This window comes from Enoplosus armatus, chromosome 19 (genome assembly GCF_043641665.1).
Source record: "Enoplosus armatus isolate fEnoArm2 chromosome 19, fEnoArm2.hap1, whole genome shotgun sequence".
Classification (NCBI taxonomy): domain Eukaryota; kingdom Metazoa; phylum Chordata; class Actinopteri; order Centrarchiformes; family Enoplosidae; genus Enoplosus; species Enoplosus armatus.
The window spans coordinates 13,644,243-13,668,696 of record NC_092198.1 but is presented as its reverse complement, the minus strand read 5'-3'; the positions used below and the strand labels follow the sequence as shown (position 1 = coordinate 13,668,696).

The 24,454-nt window shown below is 42.1% G+C and overlaps 1 protein-coding gene across 1 annotated transcript; it reads left to right on the top strand.

The window, feature by feature from the left end:
• Positions 1–14,509: 14,509 nt before the first annotated feature.
• On the top strand, positions 14,510–22,367 carry LOC139302078 (N-lysine methyltransferase SMYD2-like). The gene is made up of 12 exons (XM_070925653.1): positions 14,510–14,679; positions 16,397–16,460; positions 17,277–17,387; positions 17,491–17,551; positions 18,446–18,570; positions 18,799–18,866; positions 19,516–19,618; positions 20,522–20,632; positions 20,792–20,912; positions 21,286–21,460; positions 21,718–21,826; positions 22,287–22,367. Exons 1-12 carry the CDS (start codon positions 14,510–14,512, stop codon positions 22,365–22,367), a joined length of 1,299 nt encoding a protein of 432 aa, XP_070781754.1.
• The last annotated feature ends 2,087 nt before the right edge of the window (positions 22,368–24,454 follow it).

Genomic DNA, 24,454 nt, shown 5'->3' with positions numbered 1-24,454 from the left:
AAGTGATATATAAATTATATCAGGACACCCATTGATACTAGGCCTTTAAGGTGCACTGGGGGCCCCCGGGGCAAACACCTGTTATGGGGTCTTATAAAGTGTGTACAAACACACACACACACACACACACACACACACACACAAATAGTAGCGAGGCCTGTGTTTGATAAATCAAAGATCAAAGAACTGCAGGTTCCTTTTACATACCCCCCCCCCCACACACACACACACACACACACACAAAAAACACTCCGTAGACTTTAGATTCACTTCAAGAGAGGAAGTGGTCATGGGGAGTGTATGTGTGTATGCGTGTGCGCTCGCATAACAGTGCATTGGGGGCAGAGATAGAGACTGAACTGAACTGGTTTGGCTTCTTCCAGTCTAAACTGGGTCTGGTGGGTCCAAGACAGATGGCACTCAGGGCAAAGCCGGTCTGGGCTCTCAGTCTCTCTTTCTCTCTCATACACACACAAACACACATCTCTTTTAATAGCCATTATTGGCATCCTTTGCCTCTTCCAGATCCCTGAATCAGAAATCACAGAGGCCCATTATATTTCCTATTGACCCATTTGGCAAGATGGTGGGAGCATCGAGTGCTGGATTAAATCGAAAGCAGTTTATAATCCAGTAATTCTAATGTTTTAATTACTTAGATGAACAGGAGGTGTTTGAGCAAAGGCTAATCTCTGAGACATAAGGGGGGAGAGAGAGAGAGAGACAGAAAGAGAGCGAGAGAGAGAGAGAGAGAGAGAGAGAGAGAGAGAGAGAGAGAGAGAGAGACAGAAAGAGAGCGAGAGAGAGAGAGAGAGAGAGAGAGAGAGAGAGAGAGAGAGAGAAGAGAGAGGCGGGAAGAGATTTGTCTTTCTCCTTTGCAACACACACACATAGGCTTACTCGTGGAATATTAGCGGCGTATTAAAGTTTATCACCTGTTATCAACACAGATTAAAAGATTCACAGACTTTATAATTCATATTAAGGTGAGGTCCACAGAGTGGAGGTGCCAAACGATTACCAAGCTTTCATGTCACTGTGTATTGGTATGTAATTTACATTTGCGTCTGACTTGTTTTTATCCCATATGCACCATTTTGACAAATCTGTATTTCTAAGATAAATTCTGTGAATTATCACAAGTGTTTTTTATTGGTGACCTGCTGTATCTTGAGTGACATCCATGGCTGTAACCGATCCCACAATTGTCTTTGATAGCCACCCCTCCCGTCAGTCAGGCTGTAGGACAAAGGCTGCTAAACCAAGGCTGATGACCTCATGCCTGGGGTCTGCTCCATACCGAAGGGGTCTTAACACCGTTCAACTTGCCTTTTGTGTCTGGGGCCGTTTTTCAGACGCTGCTGTGTACCGGGAATCGCCTCACACTCTCTCTCGAGGCTCGGGATGCACACGCATACACACACATACATGCACCACTGAGCCAGGAGTGAGCCTTAAGACAAGGAATGACAACCGGGACAGCTGCAGGGGCTGGAAGCCAGTCTTAGCCCCCCACCCCTTTCCACCACCACCACCACCTCCCATACCGCCTCCAGCCAGCCAAACAAGCCATTGTTTCTGGCCAGGGCCTTTGGTATTTCATTTGTCATGAAATGGATACGGACACGGGACGACCATGAGGCTCTTTCTCCAAAAAAGAAGCTGCTACTGCTGCTGCTGCTGCTGCTGCTGAGCCCAGATTGTTAACTCCCCTCATCCTTAACCTTCTTGTGGAGCTTGCCCCAAGCACCCTGCTCTGAACTATTAATAAACCTGCTTTTTCCAAGGTAGAGATGTAGGGAGGGGGTGGTCCGAAGGGTATTGTTCTCCAAAGGGGTGTAAGAAGAAAGAAAAAGAGAAAGAGTGAGAGTGTGGGAGGGAGGGAGGTTAGCTTACGTGCCAATCCGCTTTTGCCATCCTTTCTGATCTTCATTTTCTCAGGTTTCTCAGTGGACATTAGGCAGGTTAGGCCTGTGAGCCAGGTAGGTTATCAACGTCCTGCTCAGCTGTTGTCAATCTCTGCTGAGACTGAGTTTGGTTTTGTGGGTATTATGACAGGGGGGGCTATATCCGCCTCACAACAATTGGCCAACCTTTACACGTTCACATGGCTGCTTGACGCTAAGCTGCTCGCGCATGCCGTGTCTTAGAGCAACTTTCAACACGTAGTTAACAGCGAAAACGAGGAACTGACAACATACAGCTGCGCTTCTCGTGGCATTTATGAAAACAGTAAAGATGCTAAGATGTTCATCACCCTCGCAGCTCCATCATCTGTAAGTACCCAAGTCCAAAAGAGTTCATGGGCATCAAAATAAATAAAAAAATACCCCTCTATCTCCGTCAAGGGCATTCCTTGGCACAACAATAGGACCATCTCCTCCCCCCGTATTTTCCTTTCCTCCCCTCCCTCCTCATTCTCCAGCCCCTCCATCAAAGAGCATTCCAGCTCCAGAGCCCCCTAAGCCCTTCACTCTGGGCCTGTCCATGTGACACGGCACGCAGACAGTCATCTTTAAGAATTGATTCACTCTGGTATCCAAAGCCTATGGAGCCTGGCTGCCAAGATACCCGGGATAGGCGCCACTCATGGGGTCCAGGTACACAACAGCTGCTCCCCAACAATAAAGGCGAAAAATGGGAGGCACTCAGGGGGAAGATGCAGCCCTAACCTCCCTCTCAAGCCTGAACTGGTCACCTTGAGCCAGTTGTTGCCTGCCTGCCTGCCTTCAGAGACGACAAAGGATCGGGTCCAACTTTGGGATGAGGGCGGTAGAAGGGGGTGACCACTGAAAGACACCTATAATTCACAATAAAACTGGAGAGAGGCACGGTACAAAAGAGGAAAGGAGATATATTTTTTCCCCCTTCCTTGGAAGAAGCACGCAGTCACGGCCGTGTTGCCAAGACGGTACAAAGCGACACATGCAAGACCATAAATAAGACAATGGCATGTTGTTTTCTTCTGAGGCACATTGTGTAGCAGCCTGGAGGTCAAGTGAAGGAGATCCAAGCCCATCACAGAAACCTCACACACACACACACACACACACACACGCACACACACACACACACACACACACACACACACACACACACACACGTGCACACAGGGAAGTAACACAGAGTATATCGTGATACTACAGATAGAGATCACAAATCACACAGAAGGAGACAGGAGAGATATTACCTCACCTGAAATGTTTCCATAAACTCCAGTGTACCAAAGCCTTGGGAAGTGGTAACACTATTCAAGCAGGTCCTGACCCACACACACAGTGATTTATGATGATACAATCTAGCACATCATCCATCATAAACAAGGGAGATTAAATGAATAGACTGAGGCTGTGTATACAGCAATTCCACCCTCAGAAATGATGTGTACTGTTGAGCCACTGTGCAGTCTACAAACTAAGACAGGATGGTTTAGGAGAGAGGAGACATTCATCTGTCACTTGTTCCTCAAAGTTAAGGGGAAATGCAAAAGGCAAGCGACAGAGAAGAGAAAGAGGAAGCAAGAGACAGAGAGAGGAAGATGAGGACAGACAGGAACTTGGCAGCATCAGTCTTCCTGTTAAAGCGGAAAGGCAGAAGAGGGGAAGCGAGCGCGATGGAGAGCCGGGGAGACAGGGGGAATTTACCAAAGCAGCTCAGGAGGGCCCTCATTACGATATTAAACAAGATTTAATAAGTGAGAGTGATTTGATGAGGTGATTATCCTGGCCCATTAATCAAGCAGGCTTCTGGCCTCGCTGTAATATGGCCCATCTTTCCCCCTATACCAAAGCCTCTTTAGACGCTGAGCTCCTTACTGCACTAACGCCGCTTCAGAAACAACACCAGGGCAATGGGAAAAAAAAGGCATATTACGTCTCATCTCTCAAGCCTGCGGGTATTTTCGATGCTCACTCATCCCTCCACCTCCCTGTCCGCTCTTCTGGTGCATCTGGTGAATTGAACTCCTTAACAGCTGGGTCAGAAAGTAAAGTCTTATCAGAGGGAGCTAAGAGTGATAACTGGCAATGATAACCAGAAAGCATCTGTTGGCTTTAAGGCTTTTGGTTTGAGAACAGAAGGAAGTTGTACGGATTTCACTGGATTGTTGGGTTTTGTAGAGAGGTAGGGGTAGCGTGCGTGTGTGTGTGTGTGTGTGTGTGTGTGTGTGTGTGTGTGGGTAAATGTGTGTGGATGGACTGAATCATAGAATGCTTCTTGGGAAAATGAGGTACAAGTTGCATCAGTGAGAGTGAGCACAGTCTGCTGTTTATGCTCAACCAGGCTGAAACAGAGTAATATGACCAAGACCGGCAGACCTTGTGAACCAGACCCTCTAGCGCTGCAACCAATGATCATTTTCACTATTGATTTTTTTGTTTTTTTCACAAAATTACAATTTCCCAGAGCCTAAGATGGCATCTTCAAATTGTTCATTTTAATTGACAAAAATTTAACAGTCAGAATCCCTGATTTGACAACTAGCTAATGTTTGACATGTGTGCTTGATAAGTAGCTTAGACAATTAATCCATCATCAAAACATTTGGCTTTTTTTTATGTAAATTGACTAATCGATTCGGCCATAACACATTTCTGTGTATCTTACGGTAGCATATGTAATGTTATGTACAGCTGCTACTGCCAGAGAAGAAAACAAACTTCAGCCACTTGCAAATACTAAGTGGTAATGTGTGTTTACCAAGCATGTTGGGTAAAACTCCTTGTTTTCTAGGCGATGAAGTGTGACTTTCTGTCAGTTGCATTTCTCATGACTGTTACCCAGATCTTTAGACGTGTTCCAGATAGTCAGTTAGAGAGTTTTATGACTCATAAACAAAGAAAAGGGCTTAAACTGATAAGTTGAGGTTTGTTGAAGTGTCCTTCAGCAAAACCATATGTGTGCCATATGTGAATCATGTATTTAAATATATTAATATTGTCTTCAGATTATTCATTACTTTTGACTGTTTACCTTCATGCCGCCATGCTTGTGTAACGTTGATTAACTGCCTTGGCGTTGAGGTTCCATACATTATATAAGTTGTAACATCGAGTGGCATCCCACAGCACATTTAAAAGAGTTGATATTCCACCCTTCTGAGTCTGGAGTGCTGCATTGTACTATTTAGTCCCAGGAAGCAGCTACATGTCTGTGTGCGTCTGAGAGAGGGCGGCCCGCCTAGAGCTGAAACAATTAGATGGTTAGTCTATCAGCAGAAAATGAATTGGCAAGTATTTTGATAATAGAGGAATTATTTTTCAAGCAATTCACTCTTTTTTTTTGTCATATAAACTGAAATCTTTGGGTTTTGGACTGTAGCTTTTTCCATGTTTTCCTGACATTTTATAGACAAAGCAGCAGAATACTCAGTGATGCAAAAAAAAAAAAAGTTGCAGCCCTACGCAAGCTTTCACAAACTGACTGCAGGTTGAATCACAAGCGTGCTAGAAAATAGACTTTTACATATGTGAGAATACTTGTTGTAAGAGTCTACACACAGCTAAATCCTATAATTAGAGCACAACAATAGGACATCCGGGAGACACATTTGGATCGAACAGTGGAGTAAATCATACCTCTGGGGCAGCTATGTGCCTTCAACATTTCATTTAAACTTCAGTAGGTATACTGACTGAACAAGTCCAGTCTGGCACAGCCCGGTTCCACATATTTATTAAAGATATATAATTTACCGAGTGGAATGATATGATAGAGCAACTGAGTCAAAGACAAGAGGTTAAATATAGCCTCAAGAGTGGGAGAGAATAGGTATTACAAAGACAGCCAACCCCCCAAAACATTTTAAAAGCTCAAGTGGAAGAAGATTACCTTAAAGCAGGCGTGGGACGGAGCTTTTTCTGGGAACTGCCTGAGAGTATTAATACAATAAGCACAGAAAATATAATACAAGAATGTTTTTATCAACGTAATCCGGAGAGATGAGGCCAAACCAACCTGGAAAATAATCCCAAGGAGAAGGTCCCCTGGTTATCTGTCATCTGGGACACACACACGCACACACTTATGGAGACACACTCATACACAGTGTCTCTCCATGTCTCGTCCTCGCTTCAAATAATCGACAGATAATCTTCAGGAGGAGGTTGTCTCATCTTTACTGTAATGTCCCCACCAGCAATAAAAGGTTGAGAGGTCAACTGCTGGCTTAAGCTATCAATGAGAGGTCAGCTTGTTAATATTTCCATTAATATGACATCTTTGTCATGATACTCCAGCATTATTTAGACACTGGAAAGGTTATTTGTTGGCTAAGATCCCATATTTGATTCAGTGCCTTTCTTTGCGATTTAAGAATAAACCAAAGCATGAAATGGAAGCAGTCGGCTATAGTAGTAAACAAGGTCAAACCACACACAGTGAAGCTGTGTTTAGCTGTGCACAGATGGAATCAACTTTCTGCCGACTTTAAATGTGCACCAACTTTAACCACTTTCAAATTCAAATTTTATTTTTTCTCTACTGCCCTATTATTTCCTTTATTTAATTGTTTGGCCACTTAGTAGTGCGCCCATTTATTGGCTTTTATATTTGTCTATTTGTATTTGTATTTACTCTCTTTCAATTGTTTTTATTTTTCTCTTTAATATGCTTTTAAATGTTGTTCTACTGCATTTCTTTGCCCTATGTAAAGCACTTTGGATTGCCTCTGCATTTGAAAGGTACAAATCCACTTGCCATGTGCCTTTATAATAAAACAGTTAGATTATAATGATAAAGCAAAAGTCAGGGCTTACTTGAAGGACAGATACAGAATTTGGTAGCTGACACTCTGAGGGCTGTAAGACAATGTCGCCTTGGCGAGTAACTTTCTCTCTCGCGCTCTCTCTCTCTCCCTCCGTGTATCTAAGCAGCATAATTTGAGTAAATGACAGGGGAACATCTGCTGTGCATAAGAGAGAGGCCAACACTTTAACATGCAGATGTCTCTCTCCATCTGCATTAATTCAATAATTACCGCAATGGAGGGAGGGGAAAAAAATCTTTTTTTATAGCTTAAGACAATGTTATCTGTGCCAGTTGGTATGGGGAGGGTGAAGGGGGGGAGTGTGTGTGTGTGTGTGTGGGTATGTGTGCATGTGCTGATGGAGGTTTGTGAGAGGAGGGGTAGATTATTACACCATTTAGCCAGAGCAAGCTGTCACATTGCGGAGAATCTCACTAATTCCATTGTGCCCTTGGTGAGTCGCTGGCAGACTCCAAGTGACCGATGATGCCTCAGCGGCACCACTTGGTCACCGGACGACCAACCTGCTTCACTCAGGGTGTAACTGTATGTGTCTTATATTGCGTGTGTGTGTGTGTCAGATGACTAACCTGTGTATTTCAATGTCTGTAGGAGTATGTGAGTGTGTGCTTGCATGTGTGAATGCAACCATGTTGCAACTAGACAAGCAACCTGCTTCCCTCTAGTGTGTGTGTGTGTGTGTGTGTGTGTGGACATGTATAACTCATGTTGTGGGGACATAATTCTGTTTACACAGTCACCTTGTGGGAACTCGCCTTCCTTTTGAGGACAAAAGTCCACATAACGTAAACTTAACATAAAGGTTAAGGTAAGGCAAGTAGCGGTTATGGTTAGGGGAAGTCTCCAGGAAATGAATGTAAGTCAATGTAATGTCCTCTAAAGTGATGGAAACACTGCTGTGTGTGTGTGTTTGTGTTTGTGTGGTTGAGTGTGACAGCAGAGAGATAGTACAGCCCATCGGCCGAATCCCAAATTAAAAGGAATTTGTGGCACAGCGGCAATTCGAGAGAATGGCAGGTCAAGGCTTTGACATACTACTGAATCAGTCCTTGTGACATTTAAAATGTCAGGCAATCATATTTTGGCTGGCACCAACAATTACAATGGAAATATTAGGCCAAGGAGAACATTAACATATAATGGTTTCCATTCAAATAGAGCTAATTACTTTATTGAAAGGTGGGCTTCAATATCTAATTTTCATCAAAAGCATTTATAAAGCAATCAGACAAATCTGATTATAATGTCCTTGTTCAATGAATGGAAGAGATGAAACGTGAAAATCTATTTTAATGATAGTGGGAGGTTACTCGTTGCACACACTCATAGCACTACAACCAGGAGTTTTGTTTAAATCATTTACCTGAAGATGAAAAAAGAAAACCCCTAATTAATAACAGCAATAGATGAACATATGTTCCACCAAAAAGCATACCAATGCACCGACAACCTGTGAAGGCACATGACCTCTCAAATAAAAAGGTCGCGCTGTCAGTGAGCGGCTTACGGCTACACTCGCACAGACACACACAAACAATTAGAGGATGTATCACTGTACATATACGATTACACACATAAATAAACATACAACCTGACATAATACCCATGAGCACGCACACACTTGCTCGTACAGACATGCACCCATATCCATGCACAGTCACACTCACACATCTGACTCTTCCATGCCTGCTAAACATAGGGACAAAGGAAAATATCTGTATACTGAGCAAGCCAACTTCCTTTGATTGCAGCAGTGCTGTTGTAGGAAACAATGCACAGGCACTATTAATACTCCAAGGAGAAAGAGAATTCCTCTTAGAGGAAAGCTCAAAGGAGCCACCAGCCAGGCTATTTACAGACTTACTGACTGATTGGATGACTGACTCCACTATACTTACTGTAGTCTCTGCATCTTGTCTTACTCAACTCCTTTTTTTCTGCAAGGACTCTGACATGCTGACACATGCAGTACATTGTGCATTGGAGAGGCAGTGGTACATATTCCTGCACAATACCGTCTTTTATATATTTTGCTGACTTTTCTGGCAATTCAAGTTTCAGTGTACAGATATCAAATTGAAGCTAGCGCATGAGGAATGTAACAGATCTCTTCCACCGCTGTATCGCATCCACACGCCTGTGACATTTGACTGCTGGTAAATAGCCGCCCGGCCACACTTATGATCGCCTCTCCTTTCTAAAAGTGCCCAGTTAAAGAGCATCAAATCCCCACTCGCTAAACCCACACAAGCCCAACCTTCATTAGCATAGCTAACAAACTCCCTGAAAGAGCAACAGTGAAGGGAGAGAACAATGGCAGTCTATTAAAGGGGGAGATGGGGGGGGGTGAGAGGAGGAGAGGAGGGAGGGAAGCTATTGTTCTGGTCTTATTTAGCCCTTGGTGTCACCCTGCAACTGTTGTCACTTCTAAGTTTAGCCGGACGGCTGAAGAGGACAGCGAAGAGAAGAAGGAGGAGGGAAGGCAGGCGGAGGAGGAGGAGAGAAAGATGGAGAGACAGAGGGAGGGTGGACAGGGAGAGATGGTGTGAGGAAGAGGGGATGATGAAGGGCGGAGGATAACATGGATGGAAGTGGAAGATGGAAAGAATGCAGAGTGAAGTGATGTTAGTCTCTGTATCCCAGAACTGTTCACTGTTCAGGCTTAACAACAATATGGCTGTCATTTCACTGCAGATGAATTATATCGCATTACAAGCAATTAATAGGGGTATATATAAAATGCAGTTATGACTTTAAAGCACATTAGTCTATTTCAATCAACAGTCATAATGTTTTTCCTCACATTTGAGAAACTGAAACCAGCATAAAAATTACTAAATGATAGTTTCAGATGATTTTTTTGTCAATCTGCTAATCTTTTTGCACCAAATGTAAATGATGCATATATTCTTGTTTAGTTCAAGGTACAAGTCCCCGAATTCAAAGGCTACAACTTATTGAACAGATCTCATGGAAGCTGCCGACTGAAGCCTACCAGGGGTGTCAGTCCGGCAGGTGCACAGTGTGTTACATACGGTGCACACAACATACCTTACAAGTCAAAGCCGACTCAAGTCAATAAAGATGAATTGTGAGCCGTGTAAAGTTGATTTAGTTGCTCTTCTCCTTTGATTTCCCTGCTCTCAAGCTCTTTTTGAACTTTGTATTGAGTTGGTAAAAAAAATGTAGCACAGAAACATGCAAATGGATAATTTTTTTTCTATGTGTGTATGTGTGTGTGTTTGTGTACTGAGGTAACAGAAACGGCAGTGTCTGTGTTTGAAAGGCATGAGAGCCAACAAGACTACAAATAGACGACAAAAGGAGCCAAAAGAAGAGATGAAGCAAGATCCAAGGAGAAAGAAAGAGGGAGACAGATTAGCCCAGCTGTCTGCTCATAAAGCGGCTGAGGGGTGAGGCGCTAAGCCCTCCAGTTAAAGCAGAGCTTAGGTGGGTGACATAGGGCAGTGGACCCCACTCAGCCCACAGTGGCCTACAGCGTAGGGTCTGAGCCAAAGCAAAGACACATGGATAAACAGTGGGAGATGAGGCTCCGCGCCTGCAAAGCCCGTGGGGCTAAGACGGCCGAGCAGGCGAGCAGGCAGGCAGGCGTCACATTCCCCCCCAGCCAGGAGTGGAGACAGGGGGGTTAAGGCTTAAGGCTTGGCTCCCTAACTGGCTGACAAGGGACGAGGCGGGATGGTAGACACTGTCTCAGTCATTGAGTTCATCAGAAAGAATGTGGATTTATTGTATATTGCCTGGGCTCGGCTCAGGAGAATAAAGGGACAATTACATAGGGTCTTGGCATGCACCCCCTCCCAAAACACAGCCCAGAATGATCAATTACTCTATCCCCACTCTCTCCACTGGACGCGAACACACAGCACCGTCCATCTCTCAAGCCGTGCCCTGCTGATGACCCCTAGTTAGCACAGCAGCCTCGGAACGGCATGCGATGACAAGGTCATGAGTATGAAGCGAGGAGGCCTCCGTCCACCACTGCTGCAAGACTGAAAGTAGCAAAGGTTTTTGGCCACACTGGATTTCACACACAACCCTCGTCCGCGACCTCGTGGCAAAGAGGCATTAGCAGCTGCCGTTTTTACGAGGTCCCCAATGTGACAACGTACTGCATATATCCATCAGCAGTATGACCATATGTTATACATACAGTGTCTTCTAAGGGTGTAAAAACAGCCGGAGTGCTTACGTAGTTTGATCCTTGAAGAGGTGAAGGGTGAAGAGAGCTCTGACAACATGCAGATAAATTATGAGACAGTAAAACTGTAACGGTTGTGCACACAGTGACGTGGACTCAAAAGCAGGACTTCGAGGCAGAGCAGTTAAAAGCAATCAGTTGGTAAGAAGTTCAAGGCAGAGTGCGGCAACAGGTAACCAGTCAGCGAGGGCAAGCAAAGCAGGCAAGGGGTGTGAGTGCTATGAAAGTGAAGACATTTTCTTCACTATTTTGAGATTTTAATACAAGGACTGTAGGAAAATATTGAGTTTACAAACAAATATAACAAAGAAAAAGAGCACTTAGTACCTAAGTGAGTTAGATGAGATCTATAATAACTGGTGTATAAAACAGCTTACTCTGAACCAATACAAACGTTGTGGTGGGATCCATTTTGAGTTTGTAAGACAAATAAAAGACCTGAACTTATCTCTCAGACCAAACAGGTCAGGCTGGCTCTATTTAATACCTCTGTCCTGTCTCTTTTCTGTCCTGTCTCTTATTCTGTTGATTTTCCCTAACAGGGTTTCCTTGAGAACTAAATCTACTTAGGATTTATTGTTTCTTATTATTTCTCGTCATTGGAAATTATAATCCTTTCACCTAATCCCCCTCTCCCTCCCTCTCTTTCAGATCATATTCATCAAGATCATCCCCTCTGACAAAGCAAGAAATCAGCACAGTGGGGAGGTCTAAAGAGAATGCGTACTGAAACAGGGGGTTTCTTCCTAATCAAATCAGGTTCCTCTGATGTAATCAAGACGAGACGCCAAAGACGACGACATAATCTCCCAGGGACATGCCTCCCTTGCTTGCGCGTTATTAAAAAATGAGGAGGAACAAATCTTTAGATTGAAAGACTGGAAAATGGAATTATAATAAATCGGGGGGAAACTGGGGCAAGGTTGGATAAAGCCTTCAGATACAGATGAGGGACAAATCTTCACAGTGGTTTGTGCTTGTATGTGTTTATGTGTGTATGTGTGTGTGTGTGTGTGTGTGTGTGTGTGTGTGTGTTTGTGTGTGTGTGTGAGTGAGTGAGTGAGTGTGAGAGAGAGAGAGAGAGAGAGAGAGAGAGAGAGAGAGAGAGAGCATGTGTGTAATGTGTTTGCATGGTTGTTGAAATATTTCAATTTACTCAAGATCAAGTCCCTGACCTGAGCTCTACCTCTGTGTATAAAATCAGGAGTGCTGGTCGTCCCACTGGAACTCACTCAGTGTTGTCAGATAATCTCTCTGTCTCTGCGGTGACTAGTGGACTGTGATGCATCATGGATGGGCTTCTCAATCATTTAAGGGTGCACTTACAATTAACACCCACATGATGGCACAATATGACAAAAGTGGACACCAGCTATGGAACTTGAAGGCTCTTTCTATTAATCTGACCCGGTCTGATCTCCACGATGAATAAAGTGCATAATGAAATCAAGGCCTGTGTTGTTACAGGTGAATATTAAACTATTAAAAATGTATTTAGTGAACTGATCTACAAACACACAGCTGCCACAACACAAAGAGTGAATTTATTCAACAGAGTAGGCATCAACTGCCAAGACATTTTTGGCCTTCACCACCAGATGGCCTTATTGAACTGCAGTAAAAAGTAGCAACAGTAAGGAAATAACGGTAGGCTGTTCATATGTATGTTGATTTTTGTTTTTTACACAACCTAAACATTATTTGGCATGTGCATCAGATGTTTAAGGTGGATGTCTGAGTGGATGTCACACTAAGAATGATATTCACTGTATAAAATTGTCTACCATCAAAGATTGTGCTTCGTTTATAACATAATACCTGTCCTGTTCATATCTCAGGGTTTATAAGGCCATTGTCAGAAGTGCTGCAAATCAATGAGAAAAGCAGCTTAATGGTGATATTGGATTTTTTTATCGCCATAAAAATCATTATCAATGTGATGAAACAAAATGATTTGTCAGGTATGTCATTCGCTGCATTAACCAAAGATAAAGCTTAATGTCTCATTTTCTCCATCAACAATTTCTCAACAAGATTTTCCGGACAAATTCAGATTTGTAACACTCCACTGTCCACTGTGGTGAACTACAACAAGTCACATCAAAAGGTATCAATGCATAGTGAACACATGGCTAACACACTCTTCTTATATGCTTGGCATACAAAAACAGCCTACATGGCCTACAGTGTAATGACTCATTATACAGCACAGATGAAGAAACTCTCACAAGCAACTAGCAGACCTCCACAGGCTCATTCACAAATACCTCTCACACCATCAGCACCTGACTGAACAACCAATAAATGCTAAATTGGAGAAATTATCAAAAGTGCCTGCAGACTATTTCCTTGCAACTGTGTCTATGTAAATAGCATCAATAACACAACAGCTTTGCAAACAAGTTACATTGTCTCATAACAACAACACAGACTCATAACAACAACACAGGAAGTAGTTCAATACACGCAACCATCGGGAAAAAAAACAGCGATCAAAGACAACAAAGAGGCAGACAGATCCAGAAACAGGCAGCGAGAGGGTGGATTCATCTGACTCACATTATTTGACGCTGTGGCCCGTCCTGTCTTGGAGGTGAGCTGTTGAATATCCATGTCATGTAGTCCCACTGCACTTGTTGCTCTGGTTGTTTGCTGACAGAACTCCTCATCCTCTCTCTCCACACAGCTTCGTCTCCATCACTGGTAAGTACAGCTAACCAGTCTCACAAAAACAGTCAGGTTAGTTGATATTGTTAGCTTGTGCATGGCAAAACAAGCTAACTCCCCTGGTTGCTTCATGATGTTTGCTAGCTTTCTGTTGTTTGTTATGAGAGCAGAGTGTGGCCCATTCACTATACGACTGTGTGATGCTACTTTTCGAGTCAACTTCTTACCAGCCACTGCATGTTTGCCTTAACTTCATTAACTGTGAGTGTAATATCATCGTTCACCTCACAGACCAGTCGCTAGGGGCGCTGTTTCGCACATTTGTCGAAAAGCAGTGAAAACTTGGGCAAACCACAGAATAAGAATTGCTAGTTACAGTGACAAATGTAATTATTCAACATTTTAATTAAAATGATAAGTGATTGCTATTTTGGATAGAGAGGGAGCCTCGATTTTTCTTGGTTCCTGGGAGAAAACGCCGCTGCATTTTTTGGGGGGCGCACAAGGGGGTCTTGTGGACATAGGAGCCCCTTGGAGCCCCCACCCAACCCTCAGACTCACCACTAATGTTATTTAACAGTTCAAAAATCATTCTATAGGGCACCCTAAATCAATTATTGGGTGCTGTAACAATAGCAGACGGCCTTATAAAGTCCTATAATGTTTTCTTAGTTTGTATAAAACAGCAACTGGTCTCATCTCATCCTGTGCCTTTGGGTGCCATTATGAACTATTATTGGGAGGGTGACGCCCCAACACGTAGAGCCGGGGTGGGGAGGGGGGGGTGCAACATCCCACTTCTCTCCCGGGTTCTTGTGAGTCACTTTGGAGGAAGACAACCCGAAGAAGACACAATGACGGGCAGCATCAAGGGACTTGAGAGGTTTGACAGTCCGGGGAAAGGGCGAGGTCTCCGCGTTACCAGACCCTTTAAAGTCGGAGAGCTGCTGTTTTCCTGCCAGGCGTACTCTTACGTGCTGTCAGTGAAGGAGAGGGGCTGCTACTGCGAGTGCTGCTTCACCAGGTGACAACGCGTTTCATTTTCTCTCTGAGCATCACGTGATGCAGCTCACACAGAGTCTCAGCTGAGCACTTTAGCTTGAAGCAGATACTGTACAACCTTTGTGCTACCTGACATCATGTGACTGCAACGCCCCATTGCATATGATATATTTCCTATAATATTTCCATATATTAGATCTGACCACCACACAGCACCATATGGGCTCTCTGTCATAAATGTGCCACTCCATAAAATCTATTTTGGTGATGTTGCTCATCTTTCTGAATGGTGGCTGGTGTATATCCTGTTCCACGTGTCTGCGTCATACATGAGTGAAATATTTTGTAACCTGAAAGGCATCCTGACTACAAAATACAGTGTCTTTCAACTCTAGCTGTAGTTGTGATTAATGTAGTAGTGATAGTAAATTGCAAATAATATCACTGCTGATCTGTTGTGCAGACACGTACCATCCTATCTTATTTAAATCAGTTTATGGAGTGATCATCTAGTAAGGTAATCATAAATACAAGTGCATACATTCTAACATGCATTTTTTAACTAACCAGGCAGTCAGTCGGTTATTGTGTTTCCTTGCTTAAATGTCTTATAGTATAGGTGTTATAGTAATAATGACAATCAGTTACAATCTAATCTAATGTCTAATGATTGTCTTTATGGTATGGATGCAACTGGTTGCACAGCGAAAACACTCCTTTCTCTGAATTGAGAGCACTGTGATGTAAAACATCAGTCTTGCAGCAGCAGTTTATGTATTTGTTATGCTTAACATTGAGAAATTAGTTATTGCCCATATTAGCCCCAAGTGGTGGTCTTTTTATATGGGAAGGTTCTGTGTGGTTCATTCATACATTAAAGCTATTGAAATATTGCTTGTGCTGCTTTAATGATCCTTCCTTTAAACTGCTGTGAAAAGTTGCGGAGATCTAATTATGTACACAGGATTCTGCGCAGTGAGATTGTTCATATTGTCCAGTGCTGATTCTCAGCTATTGGGTGACAAAAAGCAGACGTTTGAAAAGTATCACTTCCTCTTTTTGTCTATTGTAAACCACTATAACCTTACCTCTGACCTTGACCATGTTAATCTCAGAGAGATCTCTCCAAAAACTGGAATAAGGAGACATTTTAAGATCCTGAGACAGCCATTCAATTTGCTGTAACTTAAAATACAGCCTCATTGTGAGGGAGCCTCGAGCCTAGACGACTTTTTAATACAGCTCACTTTAATTACACCAGGTAGTGTATTCCCAGCTTCAGCCTGTCATGTTCACCCTCCACTAACAAGCTTGTTGGACCATCACCAACAGCAAGTGTCTCAAAAAAAGTTTTGGATGGACTTATGGGCTGCTTTACTGTTTCAGTGTGGTAGAGAGACAGCTGGTCTGTCACAGGGTCAGCTCTATTAATACTTCATTGCTATCAGTTACGACAGGCCACTAGCAACTGCTGCTTCTTGTCTCAGAGTAATGGAGCACAATGTTTTAATGTTCCTACACACACTTGCAGACTCAAGCCACCAGAAACTCACACACAACTAGATACTCCACTGGACGTACAACTAGATAATCCTCCATCCACTGAGCTCTGATTGTTGAGTTTTGTTTGTCTGTGTGTCTGGGAACTTATGCAAGGATGTGTCAGTAACTTTTTAATTGTATGCTGTTCATTATCCATGAGCTAATAGACTCTGTTTTTTTGTTTATTTCATTTATAGGAAAGAGGGATTGGCAAGATGTGGGAAGTGCAAGAAAGCCTTCTACTGCAATGTGAAATGCCAGGTAGGAAGCAGTCTGAGGAGGGACAGAATGACTTTGTAATGTAATGATCCTGACCCTTTTGTCAGGAGTGTAACAGCTCAACAACTATTGGATGGATTGACATGAAATGTTTCAGACATTTATGGTCCTTATAGGATGAATCTGAATGATCTGGGTGATCCGTGACTTTTCAACAGGTTCAATTTCATGTCCATGACAGTTCATGATGGTACACCTTTAAAAACAATCGACTGAATTCCTGTCACTCACATTAGCATGCAGATCGAAGCACAGCTAAACCTAAGTACAGCTGAGGCTGACAGAGTACAGCTGTAGACTGTTTAATATCGAGCTAAGTCTGATAATGTAGAGCTGAGCCTGCAAGGCTGAGCCTGAGATGACATAAATAGTCACCTGTCCTCTGCCAACCTCAAGCTGTCTGTTAGTGTAGTTCAGGATGTGTATGATATGTTATGTACCTGCATATGTCTGTATAACATAGTATGGTAAAGTATGTACATGAGGGGATATATAAAGTGATTGCTGACTTGATTATGATGAACTAAATCAGAGAGGGGTACCGAGCGGTCAATGAATGGGTCAGTTTGGATATGGAGGGGTGAACGGGTGAGGGTATCATTAGATTAACACAGTGTGGAGTCACATTCCACCATGCTGCTTAATGCATCAGCTGGTAATGTAGCTCAGGGGCGATACATGCCAACTGTTAGGCCTTTTGTTGTGGTGGGACCTAAACTGTAAATAGTTGAATCAGCTTTAAACTACAGGGCTGCTCTTTTGCATGCTGTTATAATATTGATGTGTGTTCGTGTGTAGAAGGAGGACTGGGCCATGCACAAGCTGGAGTGCTCTGCAATGATTGCTTTCGGAGAGAACTGGTGCCCGTCAGAGATGTCCCGCCTGGTGGCCCGGATCCTCGCCAAGAAGGTTGGGCGGTTAATAAAAGACACAGTGTCCTTTTTGGAGTGTCGTCTGGCGCATTCTGCGGTTCATTCAGGTCATTTCTGTTAATCATGCCTGTTTTCCACAGAAGACGCAGAAAGAAAGGTGTGTCTCTGAGAGGCTCTTGCTCATAGGAGAGATGCAGTCACGTGAGTAACACGTAACAGCTCCTTTAACACATAAAAGCTAGATGATGGCTGTTTTGTGATTTGACTTTGATTACTCTTTGGGGACAACCCTTATAAACCCACCAGGAAAGTGTCTGTGCAGATTCAATGTAAAGTGTTCAGTGACTCTCCTAAGTGTCCCTAGATATCCCTCTTAAAAAAGCACAACCCATTCAGATTAGACTGAGAGAAACAGCCATGGCCATGTCTATATATATCCTATAGATGTGGGTTGAACGGCCATTAGACAACATAACAAGTGTAACAACTTGAATGGGAAGCAGGAGCACTTTAGACTAACACACACAGTGCTGACTGCATGAGTGTCTGTAAAGCAAATGGGATTGGATCGAGTTAATTGTATTAACAGAATTCAGAGTTGAGGTTTAGTTCAAAATTATAAGAAAAACTAATATTTTCTGATGTTTAATAAATATGACATGTATAAATATATACAGTACATGTACAATGTTGGTTTGCAGCTCAAGGCTGAAAAGATCAGCTTTCCTTTGAAATGTTGAGTTAGTGTAAGTGTCTGATGCACAAGAATAACTTGACTCACACATACATACACACAAACACACAGACTGTAGTTTGTAGTATATGGATGACGTGTTGACAGCGTGTTTCTGCTTTGGCATAGTGAGAGTGACGAAGAATTTATCCCCTTATATTTACAGTTGTTGGAGATTAACAGACCAGACCTGATGAAAACTTCTCTAAACTATCAAAGAACCTTAGCCTGGTGGTGTTCACCTCGTTTTACATAAAAGGAAATCATAATCTAAAATAAATGCTGCTAAAGAGTATGCATGCCACTATAAGGTGTAAAAAAAAAAACTACAATCAAATCAAAATGTCTTCTTCCTGTAACAGACGTGGAGGATGAAGATAATGAGAAAAGACAGGGGATCGAGGCAGATGTTGCCGGCCTGCATCGTTTTCACTCCAAACATTTGGAGTTGCCCGACCATAAAGACCTGCTCACACTCTTCTCTCAGGTACTACACACACACACTGACACACACATAAATAACTGGTGCATAGATTGAAGCATAGATTTTGCAATACTAATAATTTGCTATTCCATGATTTCCACCATCGACCACTGGAGTTTAAGAGGAAAGAAGACATAATAATTATATATGATTTGGTGTAAAACCGGTGAAAGATTGGTAATATTTATTTGCATTGTTTTATTTATCTCCCCTGTGTGCTTTATTCAACAGGTTGCCTGTAATGGTTTCACTGTCGAGGATGATGAACTGTCCCACATGGGTACTGCAGTCTACCCAGAGTAAGAAGGAAAACTCACATGCACACACTCATTCTGTACCGTTTCAACAACACATGTAAAGGTGCAATCCATCACACAGCACATTATCCCCTCCTTACACAGCTTCTTCTGTGAGGGTTTTTGCTTGTGTCACTTTTTTCATTTTATTTTGGGACATTGGTCATTTGCTTAGGACAGAGTAACAGAAACGGCTCATGAAATAGAAGACATAATTACATGGCTAACTGCACAGACAAGCCATATTACTAAATGAATGCTGAATGCTACAATTAACAGTGTTTGTTTTATGTTTTATGTTGCCATTTGGTGGTAAAACCATCTCCCTGCTGTGGCTGAGGCTGTTTAAAATTGGCTGTGTGAAGGTGAATTTGCCCTCTCAGCTCCTTTTTGAGCTATTTCCAGCCTGCCACCCAGGTAATAGCAAGGTCGCTAACATGCTTCAGGGAAACTCAAGTGCAGCTGTAGCATAGTGCTAATACCACTTAAAATGAAACACTTAAAACATTGTTATGTCACTGTTATGTCATTGCTATGAGCAATAATCAGGTGGCACTGTTCTTACTGCTCATACATAATCCATTGTAAGAAAAGAGAGAGCTGGATTTTTATTCTTATCTGCTTCTCTCATGTTCTGTCTATCTATCCGCAGTGTGGCACTGATAAACCACAGCTGTCTTCCCAGCGTCGTAGTCACATTTAAGGGGACGACGGCTGAGGTTCGGGCGGTGCTGGACATGAAGGCTGGAGATGAAGTGAGGAAAGGCGACAGCTGCCATTAGAGGGGGTTGGGTTTAGTTTTGTTTTGTTTTTTTTGTGTGTGGGTGTGTGGGTGGAGAAGGAAGCCATTTGTCTGTGAGCTCGATTTAATCCGTATAAAATGTAATGCAATAAAAACAACATTTGGTTTGGTTATAGTTTCGCGGGGGTTATTTGTCCCGATTTGACTGTTTCTTGGCCGGGCTCAGTAACTTCCTGGAGTCATATCATCACTGTGAGGTTGCCAGGCAACCAGTGGAGACTGGTTACTTTCCAGAGGGATCGGGTTGTTACTTAAAGACAGAGCCAGGTTAGCTGTTTCCCCATTTTAAGTCTTTATGTTATGCTAAGCTAAGAAGCTACTAGCGGTAGCTTCGTATTTACCGCACATACATGAGTGGTATCAATCTTCTCATCTAACTCTCAGCAAGAAAGCGAACAAGCATATTTTCCCAAAATGTCAAGCTATTCCTTTAAATCTTGAAAGAATCTTGACAGGCTGTGGTTGTGGTCTTTTTCTCAACACAGGAGAATATGGATGAGTAGCCTTGGAAACTTGACGTTTGGGATTGTGAGATTGAAAGGCTAAAGACAGGAAGTGTGAAGGCTTTGGCATGAGCAGAGCGTGACATCACTGCTGATGTACAGCACCAGGACAATGACAGCTTACGTGTCAGGATAGTGCTATTGAGGAAGAGTGTGCGTGGTTTGTGTGGGGGATGCAGCAGCTGACTAAAGAGGCTGGTGAGGCTATTTTCAGTCTGACCTTGTAACCTGCACTTTATGAGCTGTCTGGCAGCAGATTGAGGCATTCGAACAAGAGGAAAAGTGTCAAGTCAGAGTGTGCAATATTTAGGATTCTCATACGCTGTTTGTTTGTGTGTCATTTCCATCTCTAGGTGCTCATCAGCTACATAGACCTTCTCTATCCAACAGACGACCGCAACAACCGGCTGAGAGAGTCCTATTTCTTCACCTGCGAGTGCCAGGAATGTAAAAGCAAGTCCAAGGTAAGACACCGCAAGAAGTGCTGAGTGGAAAAAGACTAAATTAAGTGATATGCATTATTTTTGGTTAACAAACACAAGCAGGGGCCAGCGCAAACAAAATTTAGAAACTGCTCATAATTTGGTTGACTGGCATGCTCGGTGTGCTGTCTTCACCTCCAGGACAAGGCAAAGTTGAAAATACGTAAGAAGAGTGACCCCATCGAGCCAGAGGTCGTCAGCAACATGGTGCGCTACGCCAGGAAAACCATCAGAGAGTTCCGGGCCTTAAAACACGTAAAAAATATCCTTTAATGTCACTAAACAACACTGTCTTTTTTTATCAAGAACACCTGCAGGAAATATTGTGTAGAAAATGTTGCAAAACTGTTCAGTATTTATTAAGCTTGCAGTTAAACTTCACTTTCCTCTGCTGTATTACACGCTTTGAACTAATTGACTGATTTTGGTAAATCATTTTCATGATGATAGTGGTGATTAGTATATATTTTGTCATTAGTTGTACTAAAGTTGAGATTGGTGATTCTGAGAGAACAGAGTTAACTTACTCATTAGATTCAGTAGCTTCCCAGACTGTAAAACATCAGATTTTATGATCAGACGCCCTTTGACCTTAGAGCTCTGCTTGTGCTGATGCAGCCTTGACTCTGTGGCACCCCCTAGTGAGTTGCTGGAGATGTGTGAACAGAGCCTGGAGGAGATGGGAGCCGTCTTTGACGACTCCAATGTCTACATGCTCCACATGATGTACCAGGCCATGGGGGTTTGTCTCTACATGGGAGATGCAGTAGGAGCTATCAGATACGGCGAGAAGATCCTCAAACCTTACAGGTGCAAAAACGCACAAATTTGTGTACATGAATTGACATTATGAAGGTGATCAAAGATTTTGTCTAAAAACGTTACTTATTTACTACTTTATTTATGATTACAGTACAGGAAGAAGATAGGATTTTAGAAAAGGAAATTCTTGTGATATTAATGCAATATATTACCTTGGAAAGACTTTTGGCTTATGTCCGTGTCCCTCCAAAGCAATGATTTACCTGTTAAGTTTAGTCACTATGTGTGATCTCTTTCCAATGCAGCAAGCTATATCCAGCCTACACTTTGAATGTGTCATCCATGTACCTGAAGTTGGGCAGACTGTACATGGGACTAGAGAGGCACTCACTGGGCATCAGCACCCTCAAGAAGGTAACAAACCTGCTGAGTTTTTACATCAGACTTTTATACTCAAATACAACAACTTTTAACAAAGTAAACAACAGCACATTTGACAATATCATCAACCTGGCTATCATTTGAAATTTTACTTTTTACAATACCTTACTTAGAGGAATATAAAGATGGTTTTCAACAAAACCATTTTAATTTAACAAATTTAACAAAGGAAGCCTTCTTCTCACATATTGACTCGTCTAAACACATTCATTAACTTTTAACATTTTTAATAAAATTTGGTCTGAAATTTAAATAAGAAACTGTCTAATTTACCGAGCATTGGGTGCCAGCTTTCAGTGCTTCACAGTTTTCATTACTCAGTGCTACACATTTCAGTTGGTACCAAAAAGGTAGTGAAGTTCGATATACCCAGACTTAGAAATCATGTACGTACTTGTGTGCTGTAAAATGATATTTGTTTGTGTGTTTACAGGCAATGGCCACAATGGAGGTGGCTCATGGGAAGGATCACTTCTACTTGACGGAGTTGCGCAAAGAGATGGCACAGAAATGAAGAGAAAGGAAAGATACGATGTAAAATGGCTGATACCTATGGACTGCATACACTCCTTTTGATTCGGAGCTTTAGAGACCTGAAGGCACTTTCTACTCTTTTTGGATAGAGAGCATTCATGTTTTTATGGAAAAGAAAATATTTTTGACATTGTGACCATAATGTGTTTAAGAATTCTTTTCCAAATTGTTAATGATTTTGTGTTTGTTGTGGCTTGTGACCGACACGTCAGCTGGACGCTGTCATCCATCAGAGTCGAGGTGTTTACATATGTGTGTAGGGGGTCAACGCAGCATAATCCCCGTCAGCCAGTCAGGACAGCTGCCTCACCACAAGGGGCCTATTAAAGCTGGAGAATGTGACTGAGTCACAATGGAGGGCTGGGATAGAGCACTGTGTCTGCATTAACACTGTGTGTGAGTGCACTGCGCTAATTGATGTCTTTCGTACTGCGGGAGAAACCCTCCCCAGCACACACGCACAATATTATCAGCTAAAAGAAAATGAAATTGAATGAAATTCCAAAATAAATGAATTTGTGGCCACAGTCTTAAAGAAAATAAGGCTTTATTGCATAATAAGCAAGTACGACAGCTTCATACATGTCTGGGGAGAGAAAAACAAAAGACTTGATGCACTGAAAACGCATATACAAAACATATGTACACATACTTTGAAAAGGTATTTGGAAGTTTTGCCAAAAAAGAAAAATTAAGGGGAAAAATTAAATATAAACAAACAGTTGAATGCCATGTGAGAAAATACTGTCACAAAGAGAACAGAAGTGCAACAAAACACTTATATGTCAAGAGAGCATAAAGCTTATACTTATTTGAGAATATATACATTGAAATATAAAAATGCATGCATAGTTTATTATGTTGCGGTATTTTTAGGGTACCAAGTCAAAAAAAAAAAAAACTATATAAAACATTTGTAGAAATCTTTTTCTCACATGCCCATTATGTACAGAGTTATTTTGGACATGGCTGGCTTTGCATCACAAGTCAGGAAAAAAAAAAGGTATTAACGTAACATGTAACAGGAAACTCTTCAGAGTGTAATTTTATGAACGGGATCCAGAAACATTGCAACGTAGTAATCTATTGGGTGTGGATCCAATTATTATAAACGGCTGCCTTTTTTGGCAAAGTCAGTTGTGCCACTTTTATTCTGTTCTGTCCTTCAAAAATAAATCAAGACATCAGCATTCTCCTACTATAAATCCTTACCTGAGAGTTAGGTAAATGATTTGAAATGTTAAAGTTGTTCTTTTAACAAAAAAGATACTATTAAATACTGATTTAAAGATTTAATCTTTGGAGGTAAAAAAAATAGTTTATCAAACCCACCCAGGATCCTAAAACAGGGATTGGGATGTCAGCCAGGTGGCTTCTCCTTGTTTCCTGTTTCAATAAGGCACAATGATACAGTATTTGCTGTATAAGGACACAATTCTCTATTGACTGCATATGCAAACAGTGAAATGTTTATAAACTTTTAGACTTTTGAAATGCTTCCAGGTAAGAAATGTAAGGAAGGAGGAGCTGAGATTCTAGAAACAAGTAACTGAAAATGTACTTTTTATGTGTGTGTGTTTGTATGTGGAGCGATCTTCATAGAAATGTATCTAATGAGGCAACTCCAGAAGGAAAATGGGACCGACCCTTTTGACATTGACAGGGAAGGCTTACCGAAAAATATAGGGAAAATTAAGACAAGTTCAAAAGATGAAAAGAAAATTGACAGGGCAAGGATCATCATGCTCGTCAATGCTCTGTTCAATGGCAAAGGTGACCACAATCTAAATAAATAAAAACATTTGTTACAATGTTGAAGTAAATATTTGCTGTATTAATCAATACTCTGTTAAAAATAAAGGAACATTTAAGAACAGTGATTTAAAGAATACTTTTGTCTGGCAAACTCTTTCAGAGTATAGAAAATAGTAATAATACTGCTGCCACCTACTGTTCATGCAGCATAGTGCCATTTCTAATCACGGCCAACTAATGAATGGGAAATGTAGCAGGCAGGCAATCTATCCAAACTGAAACTGACATTTGATTTCTCAAGAAGAAATCTCG

What these genes read in the sequence shown, in the direction of transcription:
- LOC139302078 (XM_070925653.1), top strand. Translation starts at nt 14,510, where the DNA reads ATGACGGGCAGCATCAAGGGACTTGAGAGGTTTGACAGTCCGGGGAAA. An exon ending in CCCGGATCCTCGCCAAGAAG is followed by an intron (nt 17,388 to 17,490) that starts GTTGGGCGGTTA and finishes TGTTTTCCACAG; the next exon opens with AAGACGCAGAAAGAAAGGTG. An exon ending in GGTACTGCAGTCTACCCAGA is followed by an intron (nt 18,867 to 19,515) that starts GTAAGAAGGAAA and finishes ATCTATCCGCAG; the next exon opens with TGTGGCACTGATAAACCACA.